The following is a 23,973-nucleotide window of genomic DNA, read 5'->3' as shown; positions in this document are numbered from 1 at the left end:
AAATGAGTGTTCTCACTGACACGCTTGTCGTGATTCGCGGAGTTTCGACGAGTTTTATAGACCTCGCCCCCCCCAAAAAAAGCACCCCCAACCTAAAACATCTCCCCGTGCCCCTGTCCTGAAACTGTTTTTTGTTTGGTGTAAAACATTTTTTTTTTAAATAAAACATACAGGAGGAGGAATTTAAGAGCCAATGTTGTTATTTAGGAATGTTATAAGGCATAACTCAGAGCAGAGTTAATGATTGCCACGCAATGTCACTGCTTGCCATGTATAGAATTAATTTGATGTGCGGTTACATATCTGTCTCCAGTAAATTAACAGTTTTGTTTAATGGTTTATTCAGAATGTATCTCAACCAATCAGAATTTTGGGCATATTGTTGACCTAGTTTGGTGAGAATTGCATGGAAACAATTGGAGGGATATTTAAAAATTCTGTCAGCAGTATTTAAAACATCCAAAATGGCAAAATTCTGTTGGGCAGAGCTAATGACTAATTTAGAAAGTTGCCCGGCTTTATGAGAACAATATACGCTCACCGATCACTTTATTAAGTGCACATGTTCAACTGCTTAACACAAATATCTAATCAGTCAATCACAGGGCAGCAATTCAATGCATGTAGAGATGGTTGAGATGATCTAGTTCAAGCTGAGCATCAGAATGGGGAAGAAAGGGGGTTTAACCTCTTGAAGCGCACTGTCCTGGCCTCGGGCTTGACGCCACTCTTTACCATGGAATTAGGGCTGGGCGATATATCGATATTATCGTATATCGACGATGTCTGGCAAGTATCGATTTGCCATTTCGATTATAACAGTCAGTTACCAGACGGTCATCGACAATATTGGGAGAAAATGACATATATTTCACATATCTCCATAGTTACCACATTTATTCACATTTATTTATTTATTTTCACAATAGAACTCATTGCATTTGTTGCTACATCAGAAGCAGTTGTTGGGGGTAGCCAGAGCCATAGAGAGAAAGAGTTGCGACACTCCCATAGACCGCCATAGGAACTTTGGAATGCGGAAGTAACGCGTGTCGTGGAGCAGCCAATAGTTCCAAACACTGATAGTTCCCCCATTGAACCCCATTCATTTTCAGTGCTTCCGAAGTACGCTCGCTGGTAAATTAATGAAATTACTGTATTTTTTTACTTTTACACACATTAGCCGACCTCTCGTGAATCTAGTCTGTAGTTATATTTTATGTAGCCAGTTTTAGTAGATGTTTATTGGAAGATAATAGGTTAATTGCAGCGATAGCTTACGTGACCAACACTTCACTAACGTTAGCTAACTTACGTAACCTGATGTATATAATATATAATATTTATAATAATATTTTATATGTATGTATATATATATAGCCTATATATAATATTATACATACACACACACACAATTCATTTATTTAAATGGGTTAGGGTTATGCATATATGTGTTTAGGAACATAGTTAATTCACTCATTAACTATCTCTCCGGTTTAATTTAATGAAGAATATTTTTCGGTTGAATATTTACCGAACATTGCTGTATATAGCCGTTGCTTTCTACGTAATGGGAGCAGTCTATTTCCCTCCTAAATCATTCATTTGTACATGCACAGCGTAATTATTTATATTTTATGTTGGTTGGAGTTCTGAACGGACTGCAGACCTCTTTGCGTGATCATGAAGGTAGGCTAATGGCTGAATCGGAATTTATATGCAAGATCACGGGAATCAATAGCCTAATACAGCCCAGTTGTGCTAAAATAAATATCATGAGATGTCCATCATCAGATGAATGACATGGAAAAGTTAAGTTAGAGCCGCTAAAGCCAGTGCTACTACCCATGCGAACATGAACACTAAGCTTTTCCCTCCAAAAATATAGCCTAAAACTTATCTAAGTTGTCACCCTGCCTCTCCAAATGCAAAACTGACATTAACAAAATGCAATAACAGCTTAAAAAGTACTTGGGTGTGTGTTTTATTTTATATTTACCGTTTAATAATGCAATCGCTGCTGTCTGTCCATAGAAGAACATGACAGCCCGCGTATGTTTTGGAACTATTGGGGCTTACATGAACCACGTGACAGCCGTCGCGGCGACATCAAAGCGTGTCGCAACTCTTTCTCTCTATGGCTCTGGGGGTAGCATATTACAGAAGTAACAAGTTACAGAAGATATTACATATTCAGCAGCCAAGAACTATAACTCATTACTAGGGGTGGCACGGTTCACAAAACCCACGGTTCGGTTTGTATCACGGTTTTAGGTTCACGGTTTTCGGTTCTCTACGGTTCTTGTTGTTGTTGTTTTTTTTAAACTTTAACACTCCAGAAATGTACTTCAGCATGATATATAGCTTAATTATCCACAATTTAGGATACAGTATTAAAAAAAATTTTATCATGCACAAACTGAATTTGACTTGACTTTAAGCACATTATTAGGACCATCTCCGAGGAAAGCTAGGTGAGATTTTGATACAGCAAGAGAGAAGACATTTGTGACATGCTTTTCGTTTATTTGGCAAAAAAAGGAGAATGTGTATCACTATCTCTACAGGAACTTATGTGCATTTTTAGCACACAAAGATTGAAATTAACTTGCATTTATCAAACTGCCAACTTAAGTGTAGAGAGGAACTCTTAAAACTCTGTCTTTTAAATAAGTCAAAATACATGAAACATAATTTACTATAATTAGGCTATAGCAATAGCAAAGGCCTGAAACATAAGTTCAACCTCAACACAAAAACAGTATCAACAATGCTTCTATTCCCTGAGAGTGAGGATACATTTTTTTCAATCCAAAATGTTTACACACACCGGACTTATGCTGGCGCATCCTCGTTAGCCTTCCTTATCTCTACGGTGGCCGAGAGAGCTCAACGCGCTGCAACTGAAGAAAACGCATGCAAATAGAAGAAAACACATGCAAATAGAAAACAACGCGTGGAAATAGAAAAAAACACATGCAAATAAAATAAAACGCATGCAAATAGAAAAAAACGCATGCAAATAGAAAAAAACGCGTGCAAATTAAAAAAACACCTGCAAATTAAGAAAACATCTTCATCAGTTTCACAACACACGTGTGCTCCAAATACTCACAACACCACCAAATACATAAACGCGCTGCAAATAACACAGAGCACAACGGAAATGTTTCCAGGGGAACCAAATAAGTGACGAACCCGGCTGGGACGTGCTGGCATCGGCTGGCATAGATATCCATAAATCTATGCGTGCTGGTGCTTACAGCTTAAAATGATACTTTATTTATTTGTTTATTTATTTATTTGTTTGTGTAAAACATACAGAGATTACATTTTTTATGACATACAACTTGTATACAATGTACAAAATGTATTAACAATATGTTCAATGTCATCAGAATACAAATGAGAAAAGAACAATGAGCTGGAAACTAAAATAAATAAATAAAAAAGATAAAGAAGAAAAACATGAAGGAAAGATATTTATCTATAAGTTACATCAGTTACACTGTACAAATTGTTTCATGTTATTACATTTTCATAAAGAAAAGTTTCGTAAGAAATGTTAGGTAATGTAGGGTCCAAAATTTTAAAGTTGAGACACAGATATATAACGCATATTTTAAAAGCTTTTTTTGTAAACTAAAAATAAAAATGTATTTGCATCCGTTATGTTAACAGCATCATATTTCTGTCGTAAGACCAGCTGATGGACACCGTGCCGCGTTGTCATGGGAACATCCCACGTTGTCTTTAGTTGCTCCCTTCATCAAGTGCGCTCCACACGGCTGCCTAACAGCACACTAGAGCCTTGCTCACTCCAAAAGGGCTCTGGAATCTGCCCTTCGAAGGGAGTATGGCATAGGGAAGCTCACGAGCAATAAGCACGTCTCAGCCGGGTTCGTCACTTATTTGGTTCCCCTGGAAACATTTCCGTTGTGGTCTGTGTTATTTGCAGCTGTTTTCTGTATTTGGTTGTGTTGTGAACTTTTGCAGCGCGTTTCCTTATTTGGAGCACACGTGTGTTGTGAAACTGATGAAGATGTTTTTTTTTATTTGCTGGTGTTTTTTTCTATTTGCACGCGTGTTTTTCTATTTGCATGTGTTTTTTTCTATTTGATGTTATTTATTTGATGTTAACATTGCTATTCATTTTTGTCATTTATTTTGTTCTGCAGACGAAAAAATTTAACTGTATCCTATAAATTCGCAATAGCGATGATATTTCCCATTTTAAAAAGTAATAAAATATCAAGTAGGCCTTTCTTAATCCGTTCTTGTGATTTAAAATTTTACAAATACAATTTAGTTATTTATGCAAATGGTTAAAGCAATTGCGGTGCTTTGAATATCACATACGCGCGTTCAGAGTTTCCAATGTTGGCAGCTCCGTTAAGCTATAGCATATTGGAGAGTTGGAGTAGATCCGTCCTTCGGATGAGACGTTAAACCGAGGTCCTGACTCTCTGTGGTCATTAAAAATCCCAGGATGTCTTTCGAAAGAGTAGGGGTGTAACCCCGGCATCCTGGCCAAATTTGCCCAGTGACCTCTGTCCATCATGGCCTCCTAATCATCCCCATATATATACACTACCGTTCAAAAGTTTGGGGTCAGTGAGAATTTTATTTTTATTTTTTGGAGGAAAGAAATCAATACTTTTATTTATCAAGGAATAATTAATTTGATCGAAAGTGACAGTAAAGACATTTATAATGTTACAAAAGTCTTTTGAACTTCCTATTCATCAAAGAATCAAAAAAAAAAAAAAAAAAACTGTACAACTGACAGACAACAACTGTTTCAACATTGATAATAATAATAAATGTTTCTTGAGCATCAAATCCTCATATTATACTGATTTGTGAAGGATCATTTGACACTGAAGACACTGACACTGGTGATGCTGAAAATTCAGCTTTGATCACAGGAATAAATTACACTTTACTATATATTCACACAGAAAACAGCTGATTTACACTGGAATAATATTTAATACTATAACTGATTTTTGTTGTATTTTTAATCAAATAAGCGCAGCCATGGTTAGCAGAAGATAATTCTTTTAAAAGTATTTAAAATCGTACCGACCCCAAACTTTTGAACGGTAGTGTATATATACACTGATTGGCTTCATCACTCTGTCTCCTCTCCACCAGTAAGCTGGTGTGTGTTGGGCGTTCTGGCGCAATATGGCTGCCGTCGCATCATCCAGGTGGATGCTGCACATTGGTGGTGGTTGAGGAGATTCCCCCTTCCATGTGAAGCGCTTTGAGTGCCTAGAAAAGCGCTATATAAATGTAATGAATTATTATTATTATTATTATTATAGATAAAAAAATAAAAAAAACCTTACTCCAATATAATTTTTAATCCCTTCTATTTCTAAATAAATAAAGCTGTAATTTTTATTTCGTTAAAAGTGCCCTATAAGGAGACCTTAGAACTCTAACTAGAAAGAAAAAATAACCTTACTGTTTTTGCTCATGCAGAACGAACCATTTCATTTGTAATACCTGATTTTAGACAAATAACAAATGCAACATAGTTTAAATACAAGTTTAAAAACAGCACTACACGTAATAATTAATTAATTTTAAATTATCATTGTGAAATGTCTACTCGGGCGATAACGACAAAAAGAAAGAGAAACATCGGACCTTATGAAAAAAAAATAGGCAAGACACATTCAACATGACATCATGCATTTATCATTCTTGCAATCAACAAATTGAGTTTTGTTCTGTTCAGTTGTATTCAACTGTTCTCCTCACGAAACGAAATTCATTTCAAACACAAATTCGGTATGAACAGTGTGGAAATTATTAGCAACACTTTAACAGAAAAGCTAATGTTTTTATGTTAGTTTAAGCTTAAACTAAATAAAGTAAAACATTTAACGTTTCAATCATTAAATTAACCTAACTAAATCGCAGGCTATCATTATTTAAAGTGCAGCCAAACTCAACATGATGTGTGTTCACGGTGAATGTCGGCAGTGTTGTCTCCCGTGGGGGAAGGGGCGGGGGCGTGGTGGGTGTAGACGATATAATGACAACATGCAAATGACAACATGCAAAATCAAAACGGGACTTCATACCTTTATGAAATGGCAATCGCGAGATGAATCCAATCTGTCGCACTTGAGTAAAAGGTTCATGACAAGCATCCATTGAAAAACATCCAACAGCACTTATTGTCTGTGAGATATTGGTATATTGTCCATGGTTTACAATCTGCTCTCTATCATCGTTCTTCAAGACATTATGCAATGTGAGCACCGTTTGTTGTAAAACTGTATACAATCGTATACATTAGACTCTCACAAACAAATTAACCTTCCTCCAAAGTCTATGTTTTTAAAATAGGGCAGCATTTTTACTTATAATATCCAAGCAGTGCTGTTGGATTTTGTGAATCCTTGAGAGGCATATTCTCCAGCCATTCTCATTGCAGTAAATTTCGACGGACAAAACTTTTAGCCAATGACGAGACGATTCCAACAATGTGTGTGCTGTTTACCTTTCGCATGTGCACAATAGAGGTGGTGTTATTATTATGTACAGCTGTCTGGAGTGGACCATTCAGCAGCCAGATCTTGTCTAACAGGTGCACCTTTCACTGTCACATCACTGTTATTCTTCCGCATCCCTTGAAAAACAAATCCTCGTCGCCCAAAAACGTCCTATTTCCCTCATGAGGACGTGTTTTTTTTTTGTATATAGCTAGCTTTTGTGTGAAATTAGTAATGAAAGCACTTAAATTGTGTGCACAGTTTTAAAGTTTTTAAAAAAAATAAAAACACCAATTTTTAACATCATGAAATCGTTTGTAATTATTTAACATTTTTTAAAGAATGGTTTAATATATATGGCACATGTAAAAGTAACTGTAAAAGCTTTCTCTTGCCCTTAAATCATTTTGTTACCAAGGGGCATTTTGCAGCTCCAAGTAGCCATTTAAAAAAAAGCCACTAGTCAGAGGAAAAACTAGCGAGAACCTTTTTTTTTTTTTATCATCCTCAAACTTGAAACATAACTTCTTAAGACTTGTAGCTTTGGGCTCAGTGTATTTCTGGCTGTCACAGGCGTCTTTATTATTATTAATTTTTAATGATAAAAAGATGTTATGCTAAAAAAACCCTTTCCATTCCAAAATACTTCAGCATGTCTAACTTTTTATTTATTTTACTTGTATTAATTCTTAAACTTGAAAATAAAGCTCTATTTGTCTTCTTTCAAATGATACCGGAACTATTCTTATTCTCCAACGGGTTTAGGAAAGAAAAACATTTGAGTCCAAGAATGTCATTTTCATGTTTTGGGCTCAGGGGGGTGCGCGTCAAGAGGTTAAGTTACTCTGACCGTGGCATGGTTGTTGGTGCCAGACGGGCTGGTCTGAGTATTTTAGAAACTACTGATCTACTGGAATTTTCTCGCAAACCATCTCTAGGGTTTACAGAGAATGGTCCGAAAAAGAGAGAATACTCTGAAATAACCACTCTATACAACTGAGAGATTTAAGCTCTCACTTCCACACAATTATTTTCCCTCCATGAATTATGTCTTTATCATTGCCTTAACGACGGATTGTAGAGGTGTGGGTAGCGGCAGACTTCTTCACACAGCCTCTCTACAAATTCACACAGCCTCTCTTCAGCGCATGCGCAGTTGGTGCTTTTGTATGTGCGGTCACAAAAAATGGGAAAGGTTTTACAAAGGGGCTGTTTACACCTGGCCACTTCATGCGTTTTCTCAGATCAGATAGCTATCTGATTTATCAAAACGATTCCATTTACACCTGGTCACATAAATGTGTTTTTGCAAAACGGATATAAATCTTCAATTCCCGCTGCAGATTTAATGGAGTGCACGTCACCGAAAGCAACAGATATTGCTGCATTTTATTGATCATCAGCTAATTTCAAAATCAATTAACAGAACTGGTAAGATCATTTCGTTGCTTTACTTTTAATGAAGATGATTGTGTGTTAAGCGTCTGCGACTTACTTTCACTTTGATTTGCGATAGTTTGCGGCGCGTTGGCTTGATGAATAGACACTCAGCTGCTCATCTGAGGTGATGCGTTTTGTAGTAGCGCCGTCAATCTGACTAACATGACATATAGCCTATAACACGCTCTCACACGTTTATTTTTTAGCATTTTTGGGAGGAGTAAAATTTACATATGTGGTTTCAACAGCCAGATGCATTTACACTTGTCCAGTTTCGTCTGGAATGCGGCCCAGACCACCTCCTGAAGTGGTTTGAGCGATCGGATTCAAATCCGTCTCGAATGCGTTTCGGAGGGCATTTACACCTGGTCTTTTCACGATCGGATAGCTATCCGATCACAGAAAACGCATGAAGTGGCCAGGTGTAAACAGCCCCAAAGTGTCTCCGCGGACATGGCTCCAATTGCTATTTTTACGTCTCGTGGACCCTCGCACACTCTTGCACGCAAAGAAAAAAGTATAACGGAGCCTTTAGAAGCAATTTTGTGGAGTCCGGTCATTATTGACTGGGAACACCACAATGGTAAAATAATCACAAATTACAAAAAAGATCAGTCTTTACACCCTGGGCGAGTAAAGTTTTGGTTTTAGTCCAATGCAATGACATTAAAGGGATAGTTTACCAAAAACGAAAATGAGTCCATGATTTACTCACCCTCAAGTCATCCTAGGTGTATATGACATTCTTCTTTCAGACGAATACAATCGGAGTTATATTAAATGTCCTGGCTCTTCCAAGTTTTATAATGGCAGTGAATTGCTGTTTCTGTTTTGAAGTCCATAAAAATGCATCTATCCATCATAAACAAACTCCACACGGCTCCGGGGGGGTTAATAAAGGCCTTCTTTATCTCAGCCACATCTATATCAGCCACATCTTGACAATATTCTGACCTAGATTTACATGATTCGGGTAAAATTAAAAGGGCAATTTCAAAGCATTTTAAAAGTGACTTACTTCCCGCTGCCAGTTGGCGGCACTATGAGAGTGACTCAAGTCACATCCAAGGGATCAACCTTCACAAAACACAGTGTTCAAGTTTGTTCTGAATCACTCAATGCATGAAGAATGTATAATTAATAATACACTTCCTTTTTACCTTTTTTCGTCATAAATGTATTGCCCAACCACGGCGACACCATTTGAGATATCAAAGATCTATTTGCAATTTAGCATCCTCAATGATTTGGCATCATTTGACGAGTTTGGAGATTATCACATGAATCCCCTGTAGGATTATTTAAAAGTTTACTGCATAACCTTGACAAAATTCAAAATGACTAACTTCTTGCATGTACAGTGCTGGTCAGAATTATTTGCTCCCTTGGTGTAAATATGATCAAAGATGGCTGTAAAAAATAAATCTGCATTGTTAATCCTTTTGATATTTTATTTTTTTTTAAATGCAAAAATCTAACCTTTCATTGACGTAAAAGAATTGAAAGTGTTTTTTCTCCAAAACACGTTGGGAACAAATATTTGCCCCCTTTTATTAAATACTTTTTGAAACCTCCTTTTTCCAAGATAACAGCTCTGAGTTTTCTCCTATAATGCCTGATGAGTTTGGAGAACAACTGACAAGAGATCAGAGACCATTTCTCCATACAGAATCTCTCGAGATCGGGCCCGCTGCACTGTGGCGACCTGTAGAAGCATTAAAGGATGAGTTCGGTATTTTACACTTAAAGCCCTGTTTTAAGATTGTTTCTGATGAAATAGAACGGTTAAGATTGAAATTTGGACACATGCTGCTGGCCCGAGAATATTCGGTTTCTGTGGTAGCACCCCCCACCTCCACAATGGTTGCATAGGTGCACTGGAACAATCCTTCATAAAACGCATTAAACTTTAGTTTACAAAGACGTGAAACTCACAGAGTAGTCTGGGGTGTTCACTGATATGCTCACACAAAAATCGCTGCAAAAGATGCTTTCCAACAGGTTTTATCGTAGTTTTTGTCCAACTCCACTTGACTTGACTTGGACAAAAACTACGATAAAACCTGCTGGAAAGCATCTTTTGCAGCGATTTTTGTGTGAGCATATCACTAAACACCCCTGACCACTCGCAGCAGCATGTGTCCAAATTTCAATCTTAACCGTTCTATTTCATCAGAAACGATCTTAAAACAGGGCTTTAAGTTTAAAATACCGAACTTGTCCTTTAACGTCGGAGTAGCAACACTGTTTGTTCGTTCTTTTTTTTTTTGAGTTTGTATGAGTTATTCTAAAGTTTTTTTTACTCTAAAGTTTTTCTTCCCTCCATTTGTCTACACTGAACCATCATGATGATTTATCGCACGTTTGTGAACTACTTGATTGTTTGTGAGGACAGCGTGGGAATCAGGGCGGCTTCACTTGTCGTGACTTTCTTATGGAGTCCCGTGCTTTTGACTATGGCACGTTGGATAAAATCCACTACTGGCCTTCAGAAATTTTAAGGACTGATTTTTCCTGCGCGGGCATAGAAAAGACTGCTAGTCAGAAGGTGAGGAAATGGGGAAAGAAGGGGGGACTGCGTCAACAGTGATTGAATCGCATTCCACTCCCTTCAATAATTCTAGCTAACTGCCAGTCTCTCAGGAATAAACTGGACGAATTACAAGCAAATGTTCGGTTTCTCTCGGATTATAGGAATGCATGTGTTATTTCCTTGACTGAGACTTGGCTTAAAGAACATGATTTAGACTCTGATCTGGAAATCGAGGGCTTCGGTGTCCCATTGCAGTTGGACAGGGATGCCTCTGTGACTGGAAAATCTTTGGGTGGAGCTGTATGCATCTACGTTAACCAGCGTTGGTGCAAGTCTGTGATTTTGAGGGAATCTGTGTGCAGTCCTGATATTGAACTTTTGTCGGTATCACTTCGCCCCTTTTACTTGCCCCGAGAGATTCCACAAATATTCATTTCTGTTGTATACATTCACCCAAAGGCTAATGTTAAAAATGCATCAGACATCTTATGTAAAATGGTGCATTGGTTGCAAAGCATCTCTCCTGATGCACCTAACATTGTGATGGGAGATTTTAATCATTGTAAAATGGAGACATCACTTAGCCATTTTGATCAAAATGTGGATTGTCCTACCAGATGTGGAAAATGTCTGGATCTTTGTTACGGGTCTATTAAAGAGGCATATAAGTCGTCCTTGAGAGCCCCTTTGGGCCTGTCTGACCATCATGTTGTTTATCTGGCCCGTTTATAAACCCGTCTTGAAAAGGGGAAAAAAACAGAGAAAAGATTAGTTCCTGTGTGGTCTGAAGACTCAGTTCCCAATTGGTACATTCAAAGCATCCCATCAGCTCTTGGATTGTTTAAATCTGTATGTACTGATTTAGACGATCTTACTGAGACTGTGACTAATTATGTTGTATTTGGTAATTCAAAAGATACCTTGCATAGTTTTTCCGAACAACAAGCCTATGACCACTAAACATGTTAAAAATGCGATTAATCTTAGGAAAATTTATTTTAAACAAGGTGATAGTATTTGGTACAGAGAGGCCCATAAACTAGTAAGAAATTAGGTGAAATTAGCCAAATTGCAGTATAAGGAAAAGATAGAAACTATGTTTACAAATGGGAAATCTCATGTAGCCTGGCATGGAGTGAAGTCTATAATTTGAACTAAACAGAAAATGTATTACTTTAGGGGGGAAACTTGATTATGAATTACCAGATTATTTTAACTCATTTTATACACGTTTTGATACTCATGATTTTACAAATGAATTGTCTGATTATTGTAGGAATTCAGAACACTCCTGTTAAATTTCAAATTAGTAAAGCTGATGTATGTAGTTGTTTTGGTCAGGTTAAGGTTAGAAAGAGTACAGGCCCTGATCACATTGGTGGTAGGCTGTTGAGGAACTGTGCAGAGCAGCTTTCAAGGATTTATTAATTTATTTATAATAAATAATTGCAACTTTCTAAAGTCCCTCGTCTATGGAAAGATTCCATAGTAATGCCAATCGCGAAAAAAAAGATTATTTTTCTCTTAATGATTATAGGCCTGTTGCACTATTTATTGTTATTTTTGTATTATATATTTTTTTGTAATAAATATGAATGTAACCTTTTTCCAGACAATGAAAAGTGCCCTCTACTTGTCTCTGTGCCTGTATTGAATTTTTGGGACTAAAATAGTTTTTTCCCATGACACTATTTGAGCTATCCAGCTGTGTCATAAATGTTCCTGTCATACTGTTAGTTGGAGCCAAGCCCTTCCTCTTTCTTCATGAGCAAGGGGATAATGGGATTCTGCGTCCCTTTCCCATATTTGATATTCCCGAGTTTTGCATTTTTTTTCCTCTGTGACACAACTGAGTAATGGCTACCTAGAATTGCCCTGTCCCACGACTGTGATACTCATAATTCACTAACAGTAGTAAGTGCTGCATTTTTTATGACTCTGTTCCACTTTTTTTCTGCACAGATGTATCTTGTCATTTTCCCAGAGGGAACCCGTTACAACCCTGAGCTCAAGAAAGTAATCAGTGACAGTCAGGCTTTTGCCTCTAAAGAAGGTATTGTTTTTCCTCTATTAAGCTGCCCTTCAGATATGTACTCTTTTATATAAATCACAATGAAACAGAAGTAGAAACCGATATTTTGTACGTACTTCTGTATTGTAATGTATGTACAACAGATACTGTTCATATAATATGCACTTTAGGGTGAATTTATTAAAAGAAAATGAGCATTCATTGGTTATTCAACATCATATGTTCCTTTTATAATGTTATTTTCTGGTAAACGGATTGAAGAATAACAAATATCGCTCTGTTCGCCACACAAAGCTATTATACAATATGAATTTGAATATAGCAAACAAGACTGAACACCTTTTTTCACACTTAAAATTTGCTTGGAATTCACTTCTATTTGATATTTGAAAACAGAATCCTTCGACATATCAGTAGACTTTGAACTGAAACTCGGTGGAATGGCAATTTCAGTTAACTGGTCAATTAATCAGCCATGGCTGCATTTCGCAAAAGAATCTTAAAGGGATAGTTTACCCATAAATGAAGATTCTGTCATTGTTTACTCACCCTCATGTTATTCCAAATCAAGACTATTGTTCATCTTCAGAAAACAAATGAATATATTTTTAATATTCTCTCATCATTTTGCCCATCCATTGAAAACCCATTCAACCAAAACTTTCTTGCAAAAATAGTACAAAAAGACATAAAGGAAACAACTAAATTTTCCATTTATCCCTTTAAGCCTACAGTAAGTATATCATAGAGACAGTTGGTGACAGTTGTTTTTACTATGTACTTGGGCAGCCTTTCCCAAAAGCATTGTAAGCCTAAGACAATATATCATCTATCACTAATAAATAGCTCACATTTCTAGATGTTGTCCCCATTTTCTAGATCACTGTTTCTCAAACAAAATTTACTTGCAATAGTCATGTTGTCTTGCCTGTTGCAGGACTTTCTGTGCTGAAGCACGTTTTAACACCAAGAATGAAAGCGTCACACGTTGCCATTGAGACTATGAAGGAACATCTGGATGCTGTCTATGACATAACTGTTGCATATGAGGGAACTCTCACAGCAGACGGCCAGAGACATCCAGCTCCTACAATGCCAGGTTTGTTGTTATTGTAATACATTGAGTTTGCAAGCAACTAAAACTAACACAGGAAATGTGGTGGACACACAGTGTTATACCATGGAGTGAGTGCTGGTAAAATACAGATATGTGAATTTCCTGTCACTTCCTGTAAACAGTGAGTGTTGCAACATGTTATTCTCCATTGGTATAGGTTCTCAAAAACACTAAAGCAACAGAAAACATCCTGTAGAAAACATCCTGTTTTTCACAGGAATAAACAGTTGCAACATTTAGATGTCAGGATATTATGTCTACATCCCTTATGAAAAAAAAACTTTTTCTTTTGAGACAATGGTAAGCAATAGGGTTGTCACGATACAATAGTTTCAGTAGTTGATGCCAACCAGTAACATTTGGCAATTCTTAATTAGCTTGTTTAGTCTGTCACGCATCACCGTTTCTGGGTGCAAGCTCTCTGTCAGATCCCACAAGCAAACACAACAAATAGTGCTAATATACACTCAGTGTTATAATACTACTAAAATATTAACCTTGATATTAACCTGTATCTCCATACTGAAATCTCGGTTGAGATCGTTTCATTTTTTTAATGAATCGTTAAAATATTGGTGTCCAGGACAATGTGAGCACAGAGACTGAAGGGAATTTTTAAAAGGTTAGCTTGAAGGTGTCCTATAAATGAGCTTATAAACTGCTGTTGAGATAGTATTCTCGCTTGAAATAGAGTAGAGATTTGGAACTTGAAACATTGTTCATTACGTCATATCATGCAATTATTACTGTAATTAATTTAGTTAAAGGTGCATTGCGCTAGTCTCTGAGTTTTTGCAGAACTATGCCCCCCTCTGGCGACAAGCGAAACTGCAACCAGAGGTGTGCACGCTCATGGACCACACGCACGCTTGCACAAGCTGTTCATAACCAAAGGAGCATCAGCCGCACAAATCTTTTGTTTAGTCATAATGTCTTCAGAGGTAATAAAGTTATAAATCTGCAAGTCATTTTAAATATATGAAAGGAAAGGCATTTGAGTAAATTACACACTTATGTGTGAGGGGAAAACGGGGGTAGTAGAAAACTTCGGTTTTTGTTTCCATCTATCTCCATGTTGAACTGTTTTATGTGTTTACTGTATCCACTTATGATTGTATTATGGAAACACGTTCATGAACCGTTTTATCAAGAAAAAAGCCAACTGAGGATCCCGTTTGAGCCCTAGAGCAGACCGGAGATCTCTCCATTTGTTGAAAGCCTTCCCGATGTTGACTCTAGTCTTATTCCGACGCCTGTCTGACTCCAATTTGTCCCTTTTGGTGGCACTAGACAAAAGTTTTCTTTTCTTTGTCTTACGTGGAGTTTGCGTTGGGGTTTGGAATGAACTACAAGCCGGTCTCTTTGAATCCATCTTCTACTTTTGTCGAAAGTTGACTAAAGTTTTGTCGCTCGAGTTGTCTTCGCTGAGACGGAGAATGGCGGCGCCGGCGAATACACAAACCTGCCAGACATAGCCAGTTGAGCGTGAACGCGCGTGACGTCACGCCCAGTCTCAAATTCCGTCCCGAATCCCTCTTATTTATTTTACTGTACAGGATTATAGAGGCAATCGCAGTGATCAGAGAAGGGCTCACTCAGCCCATCAGGCAATTGTTTAAGCATATGTGGGTTAGAAAAACGGGTATTTTTAACATGAAATGTTGCGCAATGCACCTTTAATAAACAATCATGCAACAACACATGTGGTAAAGGCAGAAAATATCAAAAACTTTAAACTAAACTTTACACTGAGGGTGTAATGTCCAACCCCTGTCCAGTTGGTGGTGAGTTTGGCACACGTGAGTACCCAGTTTAAGTCGATGCGGACCAGGAGGGATTTTTGAGTTCAGGCAGATACAGAGTGGCGATTGAGGTCAGTTCGGTAAAAAATTTTACGTTTTGTTTATATTACAATTGTATTTTGTAATGTATTGCGTTGTTCATACATGCTTGTTCAGGCACAAAAGGTCATGTTTTAGTGGGGAGGACATTCATCTGCTTCGTGTGGTGTTGAACATGAAAAGTGGCGTAGTGTCTGGTCAAGTCACCTTCATTTATATTCCGCTTTATACAATGCAGATTGTTTCAAAGCAGCTTTACATTGATAATAGAAAATTAATGCAACAAAGATTATTTTGGCTGTACAGTAGCTTTAGAAGTGAGTCACTGTCCATCTTAAGTAAGTTTTTGATTGATTCATTTCCATTGTAAAAAATAAAATGTGCGAGGCCACGTAGTATTTCTTAACAAAGTGACATCACCAATAACTTGTCTGGCATGCATAATACAGCGTTTTTAGTCCTTTCCGTTAATCCGTGTGAATGGGAATCATTTTGGGGCTGTTTACACCTGGCCACTTCATGCGTTTTCTGTGATCGGATAGCTATCCGATCGTGAAAAGACCAGGTGTAAATGCCCTCCGAAACGCATTCGAGACGGATTTGAATCCGATCGCTCAAACCACTTCAGGAGGTGGTCTTGGCCGCATTCCAGACGAAACTGGACAAGTGTATATGCATCTGGTTGTTAAAACCACATATGTAAATTTTACTCCTCCCAAAAATGCTAAAAAATAAACGTGTGAGCGTGTTATAGGCTATATGTCAAGTTAGTCAGATTGACGGCGCTACTACAACACGCATCACCTCAGATGAGCAGCTGAGTGTCTATTCATCAAGCCAACGCGCCGCAAACTATCGCAAATCAAAGTGAAAGTAAGTCGCAGACGCTTAACACACAATCATCTTCATTAAAAGTAAAGCAACGAAATGATCTTACCAGTTCTGTTAATTGATTTTGAAATTAGCTGATGATCAATAAAATGCAGCAATATCTGTTGCTTTCGGTGACGTGCACTCCATTAAATCTGCAGCGGGAATTGAAGATTTATATCCGTTTTGCAAAAACACATTTATGTGACCAGGTGTAAATGGAATCGTTCTGATAAATCAGATAGCTATCTGATCTGAGCAAACGCTTGAAGTGGCCAGGTGTAAACAGCCCCTTTGATAACGTTTTCATCTGTACAGTGGAAATAAAAACTTTTGTCGTGAAGAAAAATACATTTTTGTTGTGTCGATGAGGCCTTTGCTGGGGATAGTCTAGTTGACACGGTGTCTGCTTACTCTTCAGGGCTGCGTTGTCGTCGTGTCCAGGCGCATGTCCTTCATCTGATCTGGATACGGCCCGGATACGGCTGACTAGGGAAACCCTCGGGATAAACATGGAGACTAATATTAGGGTAGATGCCATTCCTCTTATGATGCAACGAGTACATCAGGTGTTATGGGAAGTGTTCCCGGTTCCGGTTGAACTAATTTATGCTGCCTAACAGTCATGATTTGAATAATAGAAATTGATAATGTGTTGTGTATGCCAGGATAAAGAGATGTGTTTTTATTCTAGATTTAAACTGACAGAACGTGTCTGCTTCCCAAAAAGGCTTCTTCCTGCTTCCTAGGAAGACTATTCCAGAGTTTAGGTGCTAAATATAGCACCTAATATATACTATATACTAAGATATACTCCCGGCAGTCGTTTTTGAGATTGTAGTAGACGTGAAGGTTTGTACCTTAGACGTGTAGACGTGTAGTAGACGTGAAGGTAGACGTAATGTGTTAAGAGCTCGCTCAAGTACAGGGGAGCTATGCAATGTTGACAGAACCGGGCTAGTATGGTCATACTTCCTGGTTCTAGTAAGAACTCTAGCTGCTGCGTTTTGGACAGAGCAACCATCAAGTAGAGCAATACAATAATCTATCCTTGTGGTCATCTTTGGATTGGGTGCATCAATCCAATTTATACAGGGCCTTGCAGAGAGTTTCTCAAAGGCAAGGGCTCAAATATAAAAAAGGGGTATCTATCACTATAGAGTAATTCCAATATAACAATTACTACAGTAATTATATTTATAGGTCTATATTAATATGATTTTTTTGTCATGTGCTCACTACACAAATAGTTTCCAGCTGTTTGAGCATACTAACCATTCCCCTATATTGCTGCTTTTCTTTGTTTTAAAGAGCAGACTTAATATTTATTATGTCCTAATTAGTAGACGACTAGCACATGAACCGCTGTGCCGTGCTGCTAATATTTATCAAGTAGTAGAAACACCCCTTCCCACGCCCACAACGAGGCGTCTGCGAATGAGAATCCAAAACAAGAACTGGTGAGATGTTGTCCTGCTCCACTTTAAAGACGATGAGTGGAAGGAGAATTTTAGAATAAGTTATTTTTTGCACTTCATTCAGCAACAACAAACGCTCGTTCCACACTTCATACGTCATTACGCCATTTCTACGCCATTGCACATGCGCAGTACTTTTGTAGTTTCTGGTTTCAATCCGATCAAGTGTTAAGGTCCTCTCGACTGGATTAGAAAAGTTTTAAACCACCCCTTACAATTCGAATGAAATTATCTAATTTAGCCAATTCATTCCGATTGACGTGGTTGCATGTGACTCTTTTTTTATTCCGACTGTGCTACTAGTCTGATTTAGCTGATCGCAAATTTTTGGTCACAATTATGAATATTGGATTACTGTTATAAACCTTGTATATTATCTATCTATAAATTACAGGAGTGTGTGTGTGTGTGTGTGTGTGTGTGTGTGTGTGTGTGTGTGTGTGTGTGTGTGTGTGTGTGTGTGTGAGATAGTCCGATGGATCTCAAACTTGACAGGTGTCTTGCTACGGGCACGAGTAAGTGCAGTGCCGAGTTTGACGTTGTTTGGATTAGAAATGCAAAAGATATCGCTAAATATATCGCTAAAAGAAGCACGCATTGGTTTTTGCCGCTCTAGCCGCTGGCCACTCCCCCTCTCACACTGCACACTGAGTGAGCACAGCGCAGGACCAGAGACAGAGGGACGAAGAAAGCAGATTTGCTCCCTGAATCGTCGCGCTTATTCATTTGTTAACTGAATCTGTAAGCCAGCTATACGCTGTTTTACTTCTTAATATTATATTTAATGCGTTCGCAGTCTCTTTCACGGACATCATTTGTAGTAAATGCTATTAACGTTATGTGTCATGCGCGCTGAAGTTAGCATGTATATGTTAACTATGTGATGTTTAATGTGCTATGTTAACTATGTGATGTTTAATATGCTATGGTAAATAGTTGCCCTGCCTATTCAACCGTATATAGCAGGCTTTAACGAGTATAGTAATCCTCTTACCGATCGTGTGACAGCAAATCTATGAAGGTAAAATTATGACATAAAGAATCGCATGCACAGGGTAAGGCCATTGCACACGGTAAGGCCATTGCACACTGAGTCCGAAATTCGTGTCCGAAATTTTCGCACGTTAAAAAATAAATACGACCTCACGTTATGTCAATCACGCTTGCACACTGCCTCCGAAACTTTCGTCCGTCATAAATAAAATCGAATCGGGTTTGATTTTCTGCGTTTTTCGCATCCGTAGCAAGCAGTTTGAATGGAGTTTGAATGGTGTTTTGACAATTCAGAGCCACCTAATCACGAATACGAAAAAACGCATACGAAAATTTCGGACTCTGTGTGCAATGGCCTTAAGATTTGTGAAAGCGTACATAAGATTGCAAGCGTAAATTAAATTTGCATGTGGAAGAGAAGATTTGTAAAGGTGTAAATCGCCCTTCAAGTGTAAGAAATAAATATTTGCAGCATTTAACTGTTATTCGTAAGTGTAATTCATGCATTTTGAAGCTGCAGCTTCATGCTAATGCAAAATAAATAGGATCTGTATTCTTCAAACTTTCATTTTTCCGCGCTTTTACTTTTGGCACGGTTTTTGCGCACAAATGCGGCCAAAAGCACTGCAAGCCTGTGAACAGCAATTTGCAACCGAAAACAACAGAGGCACGAACTGCAAAACAGATTAACTGCGTAAAAGTTTAATATGTTTATTTAAAGCTACGCTGTTTACTTCTTAATATCTATCTATCTATAAATAGATATTAAGAAGTAAACAGCGTAGCTGTTTTTACTTCTTAATATATTATTTAATTATGGTGCGCTTAACATTATCGCTATCTTTCACGGCCATGTAAATATATTACTGTGTCATGCTTAACATTATCGCTATCTTTCACGGGCATGTATCTGTATCCACTCTAAATACACTCACCGGCCACTTTATTAGGTACCCCATGCTAGTAACGGGTTGGACCCCCTTTTGCCTTCAGAACTGCCTCAATTCTTCGTGGCATAGATTCAACAAGGTGCTGGAAGCATTCCTCAGGGAGTTTGGTCCATATTGACATGATGGCATCACACAGTTGCCGCAGATTTGTCGGCTGCACATCCATGATGCGAATCTCCCGTTCCACCACATCCCAAAGATGCTCTATTGGGTTGAGATCTGGTGACTGTGGAGGCCATTTTAGTACAGTGAACTCATTGTCATGTTCAAGAAACCAATTTGAAATGATTAGAGCTTTGTGACATGGTGGAAGTAGCCATCAGAGGATGGGTACATGGTGGCCATAAAGGGATGGACATGGTCAGAAACAATGCTCAGGTAGGCCGTGGCATTTAAACGATGCCCAATTGGCACTAAGGGGCCTAAAGTGTGCCAGGAAAACATCCCCCACACCATTACACCACCACCACCAGCCTGCACAGTGGTAACAAGGCATGATGGTTCCATGTTCTCATTCTGTTTACGCCAAATTCTGACTCTAACATCTGAATGTCTCAACAGAAATGGAGACTCATCAGACCAGGCAACATTTTTCCAGTCTTCAACTGTTCAATTTTGGTGAGCTCTTGCAAATTGTAGCCTCTTTTTCCTATTTGTAGTGGAGATGAGTGGTACCCGGTGGAGTCTTCTGCTGTTGTAGCCCATCCGCCTCAAGGTTGTGCGTGTTGTGGCTTCACAAATGCTTTGCTGCATACCTCGGTTGTAACGAGTGGTTATTTCAGTCACTGTTGCCCTTCTATCAGCTCGAACCAGTCTGGCCATTCTCCTCTGACCTCTGGCATCAACAAGGCATTTCCGCCCACAGAACTGCCGCTCACTGGATGTTTTTTCTTTTTCGGACCATTCTCTGTAAACCCTAGAGATGGTTGTGCGTGAAAATCCCAGTAGATTAGCAGTTTCTGAAATACTCAGACCAGCCCTTCTGGCACCAACAATCATGCCACGTTCAAAGTCACTCAAATCAACTTTCTTCCCCATACTGATGCTCGGTTTGAACTGCAGGAGATTGTCTTGACCATGTCTACATGCCTAAATGCACTGAGTTGCCGCCATGTGATTGGCTGCTTAGAAATTAAGTGTTAACGAGCAGTTGGACAGGTGTACCTAATAAAGTGGCCGGTGAGTGTATATCCTCCAATGCATCATTATGTCAGTATCAGTATGCTTTCTACCATGCACAAATAAAAATGTCACTGAACTTTTGCTGTGTAATTGTAACAATGAGCACTCAAACACACCAAATCAACAATTGCTAAAAACACACACAAAAAAATTCTTTTGCACGGGCATTTTGCACTAGTATGTACAATAAGCAGAAAATTTGCAAAACAAACAGAAAAAAGTGGATTTAAAGGTAGGGTAGGCATTTTTTTTTATAAACACTTTTTGTTATCCTGGGTGTCAAGTCTCAAGACCAAAAATGTTCGTTGGTCCGAATGCAATGATAGAATGTCCCACCTGCCTATCAACTAATGTATTTCCATACCTCTGGTCACCTTGCTCGCACAGACATCAGCGCGTTGTGTAAAGCTATGCCAAGATGGTTTTACTATTGGGAGATACGAGGGTCCGTGGCTCTACCATTGGATTAAGCAAAACGGCTAACTTGATCACGTGTGCTTTGATAATCAATCAAAATACAGCCTTGACGTAATTGAATTTCATTTTGATTTCTGAGTCAATCACTGTTTGTTCATACCATAGAAATGTGTATATATATGGAAGTTCAATAATGATTTGTTAAATTATAGTTTTTGTCAACAGGTGATAAATCATTGAAGAGATTGAAAAGCTTTGTCTTGCATGAATAAATGGGAATGGTTTAGAAAAGGGCATTATATAATGCATTTTTAGAATGCATTCAGAAAGGGAGTTTATGCCCTACAATGAAAACAGGATTAATAACCTTTCTGCCTAAACCCAAGAAACAGTTGCTGTCAGTAGATAATTGGAAACCAATATCTCTGTTCCGTTTATACACAGTGTTCAAAATTATTATGCAAGTGACATTAGTAGGATTTCAGTACAATAAACATTTAGATTTTAGTTTTTCAAAGAAAGTGTTTGTTTGTTTTATTTCTCCATATCTTTTTAGATAACTGGTATCAATCTCAGACAGGTTTGTTAAATAGTTTGCCAGGTCTACTTAGAAACTGACCATGCCATCAAGACCTTGATTAGCTGTTTCAGGTGCGTTTAATTGGGGTTGGGCCCTCCAGGACCGAGTTTGGACACCCCTGATCTAGACCATCCATTGTAGTATGGCATTCGTCATTGAATAAAACTATTTAAAAATGACTCATGTATTTCTACACCCACTATAAATGTTTCTCTTTGTGATCTTTGGTTAGAGGTGGCTGAAATGCAACTTTACACACAACTGCCAGCCTGCATGGAGAGGTTCTTTAGACTCCAGAGACACCAGCAGCTTCAAATACCTGTTTACTGCTCAACAGTGTCCTTTAGCTGTCCTTTTAATACAATTAATTTTTTGAGAAACTTTCATTAAGCCTTAATCAGACCCAGTTCTCTTGTGCTGTAAATTACTCAGTGTTTATGATAGTTCGATAATCTCCTTTCAGTTTTCACACAATATTAGTTGTTTTCATGCCTTTTGCATAACATTGATTGCACCATTTCATGCTTTTCATGGTCAGAAAGATCTTTCTTCCTCCCCATATTGCATGAGAACTGTTTTTTTTTTTTTTTTTTTTTTTTTAAGTAGGGTTTCCATTTACCTAAGTAGACCTGGCAAACTTCTTAACAAACCTGTACCAGTTATTTAAAAAGATATGGAGAAATAAAACAAACACTTTCTTTGAAAAACTGAAATCTGAATGTTAATTGTACTGAAATCCTACTGGTATGTCACTTGCATAATAATTTGTAACAGTGTAAGTTACTTGCCTTGGTTTATGCTAATCATCTAACACAGTTTCAATCAGCATTTGTTGAGGGAACATATATCCAAAATCATTAGACTATCATATTAGATTATCATTCAATGATACAATCAGATAGCTTTTTTATTTATAGATTTCTTTAAAGGATTCGATACCGTGGAACATGAATTTATATTTACGTTTAAAAAGTTTAGTTTTGGGAAAGGGTTTTTCAGGGTTATTAAAATGTTAAATAATATAATTATAATAATATGTATAGTTATATATCCCTCAATATATCCTAGAATTACACTCTTAAGAAAAATGGTTCTTAACTACCAAATTAAGCTTCTTCGGCTTGAAACAATAGCAGATCCCTTTTTGGTGTCAAATAGAACCCTTTTTATCCACCTTATTCCTGACGACCTTACTGCGTTTTGAATTATGGGTGGCACTTCCGGTTTGGGGAACTTCCATTCAAAAAGGCTGAAACGAATCATTTCAAATCATAAGGTTGCCCTACAAATAAAGCTGATCCGTCAGTTTGACTGGATGAGCTGTTAATTTTCCTTCATGATTTATTTTCAGACATCATGAGAATAACGTTATACTTGGTATTTTAATGTGACATGTTATAACAAGAATATCTATGGCAAGAGCTCTTTTCAGTCGCTGCTTTCTTTTCCTCATGATGATTTTTATTTTTTCCTTTGCAATCCGCTGTAAAAGTATGAAAAAGGACAACATATACGGCACATTTGTGGTCTGTTCTCCCGAGTTTAATTTACGATATTCCATTAATAATTCACTGGAATGCACGAAGAATCTCTCGTTATTCTCCTCAAATCCTCACGTCTCTTTCCAGGTTTGTTTTCACAGGTAAATGCAATTTATAATCTGTCAAAATGACGGAAATTACTTTGATATAGTGTCATGTAATGCTGAAGTTAATGAACATTTTTGAATAAGGCTTGTTATACAATACAGATATATTTGCCTGTGATATTTAACCAAAGACTTGCGCTTTTGGGGCTATTTTTGGTCTGTTGAAAGTACCTTGATTCTTTTAAACTTTTTTATTTAATTTTAATGTTCGATGGTTGAAGGGTGAGTCGATTAATGTCATCTCATTGTGACACTTTTTTTTACATATTGCGTTCATAGAGCGAGCCTTTCACTGATTGTTTACAGCTTAACGGAAGTTACACCCATAATTCGCGCGAAGCGTCATGGGGCGTAGGAATACGGTGGATAAGGTTCCATAA

General features: G+C 37.8%; 1 protein-coding gene across 1 annotated transcript in view; it reads left to right on the top strand.

Moving 5' to 3' along the window:
- agpat5 (1-acylglycerol-3-phosphate O-acyltransferase 5 (lysophosphatidic acid acyltransferase, epsilon)) overlaps positions 1-23,973 on the top strand; it is a 67,184-nt gene that overhangs the window by 16,169 nt on the left and 27,042 nt on the right. Inside the window, exons 5-6 of the mRNA XM_056249333.1 lie at positions 12,448-12,538; positions 13,455-13,616. Of these exons, the coding sequence (XP_056105308.1) occupies positions 12,448-12,538; positions 13,455-13,616 (253 nt within the window). The remainder of the gene's footprint in view (positions 1-12,447; positions 12,539-13,454; positions 13,617-23,973) is intronic.

The sequence above is a fragment of the Rhinichthys klamathensis genome, unplaced genomic scaffold (assembly GCF_029890125.1).
Source record: "Rhinichthys klamathensis goyatoka isolate OS25496 unplaced genomic scaffold, OSU_Roscu_1.1 h1tg000003l_1, whole genome shotgun sequence".
NCBI lineage: Eukaryota > Metazoa > Chordata > Actinopteri > Cypriniformes > Leuciscidae > Rhinichthys > Rhinichthys klamathensis.
Note: the sequence above shows the minus strand (reverse complement) of the source record. Positions and strands in the feature narration are given on the sequence as shown.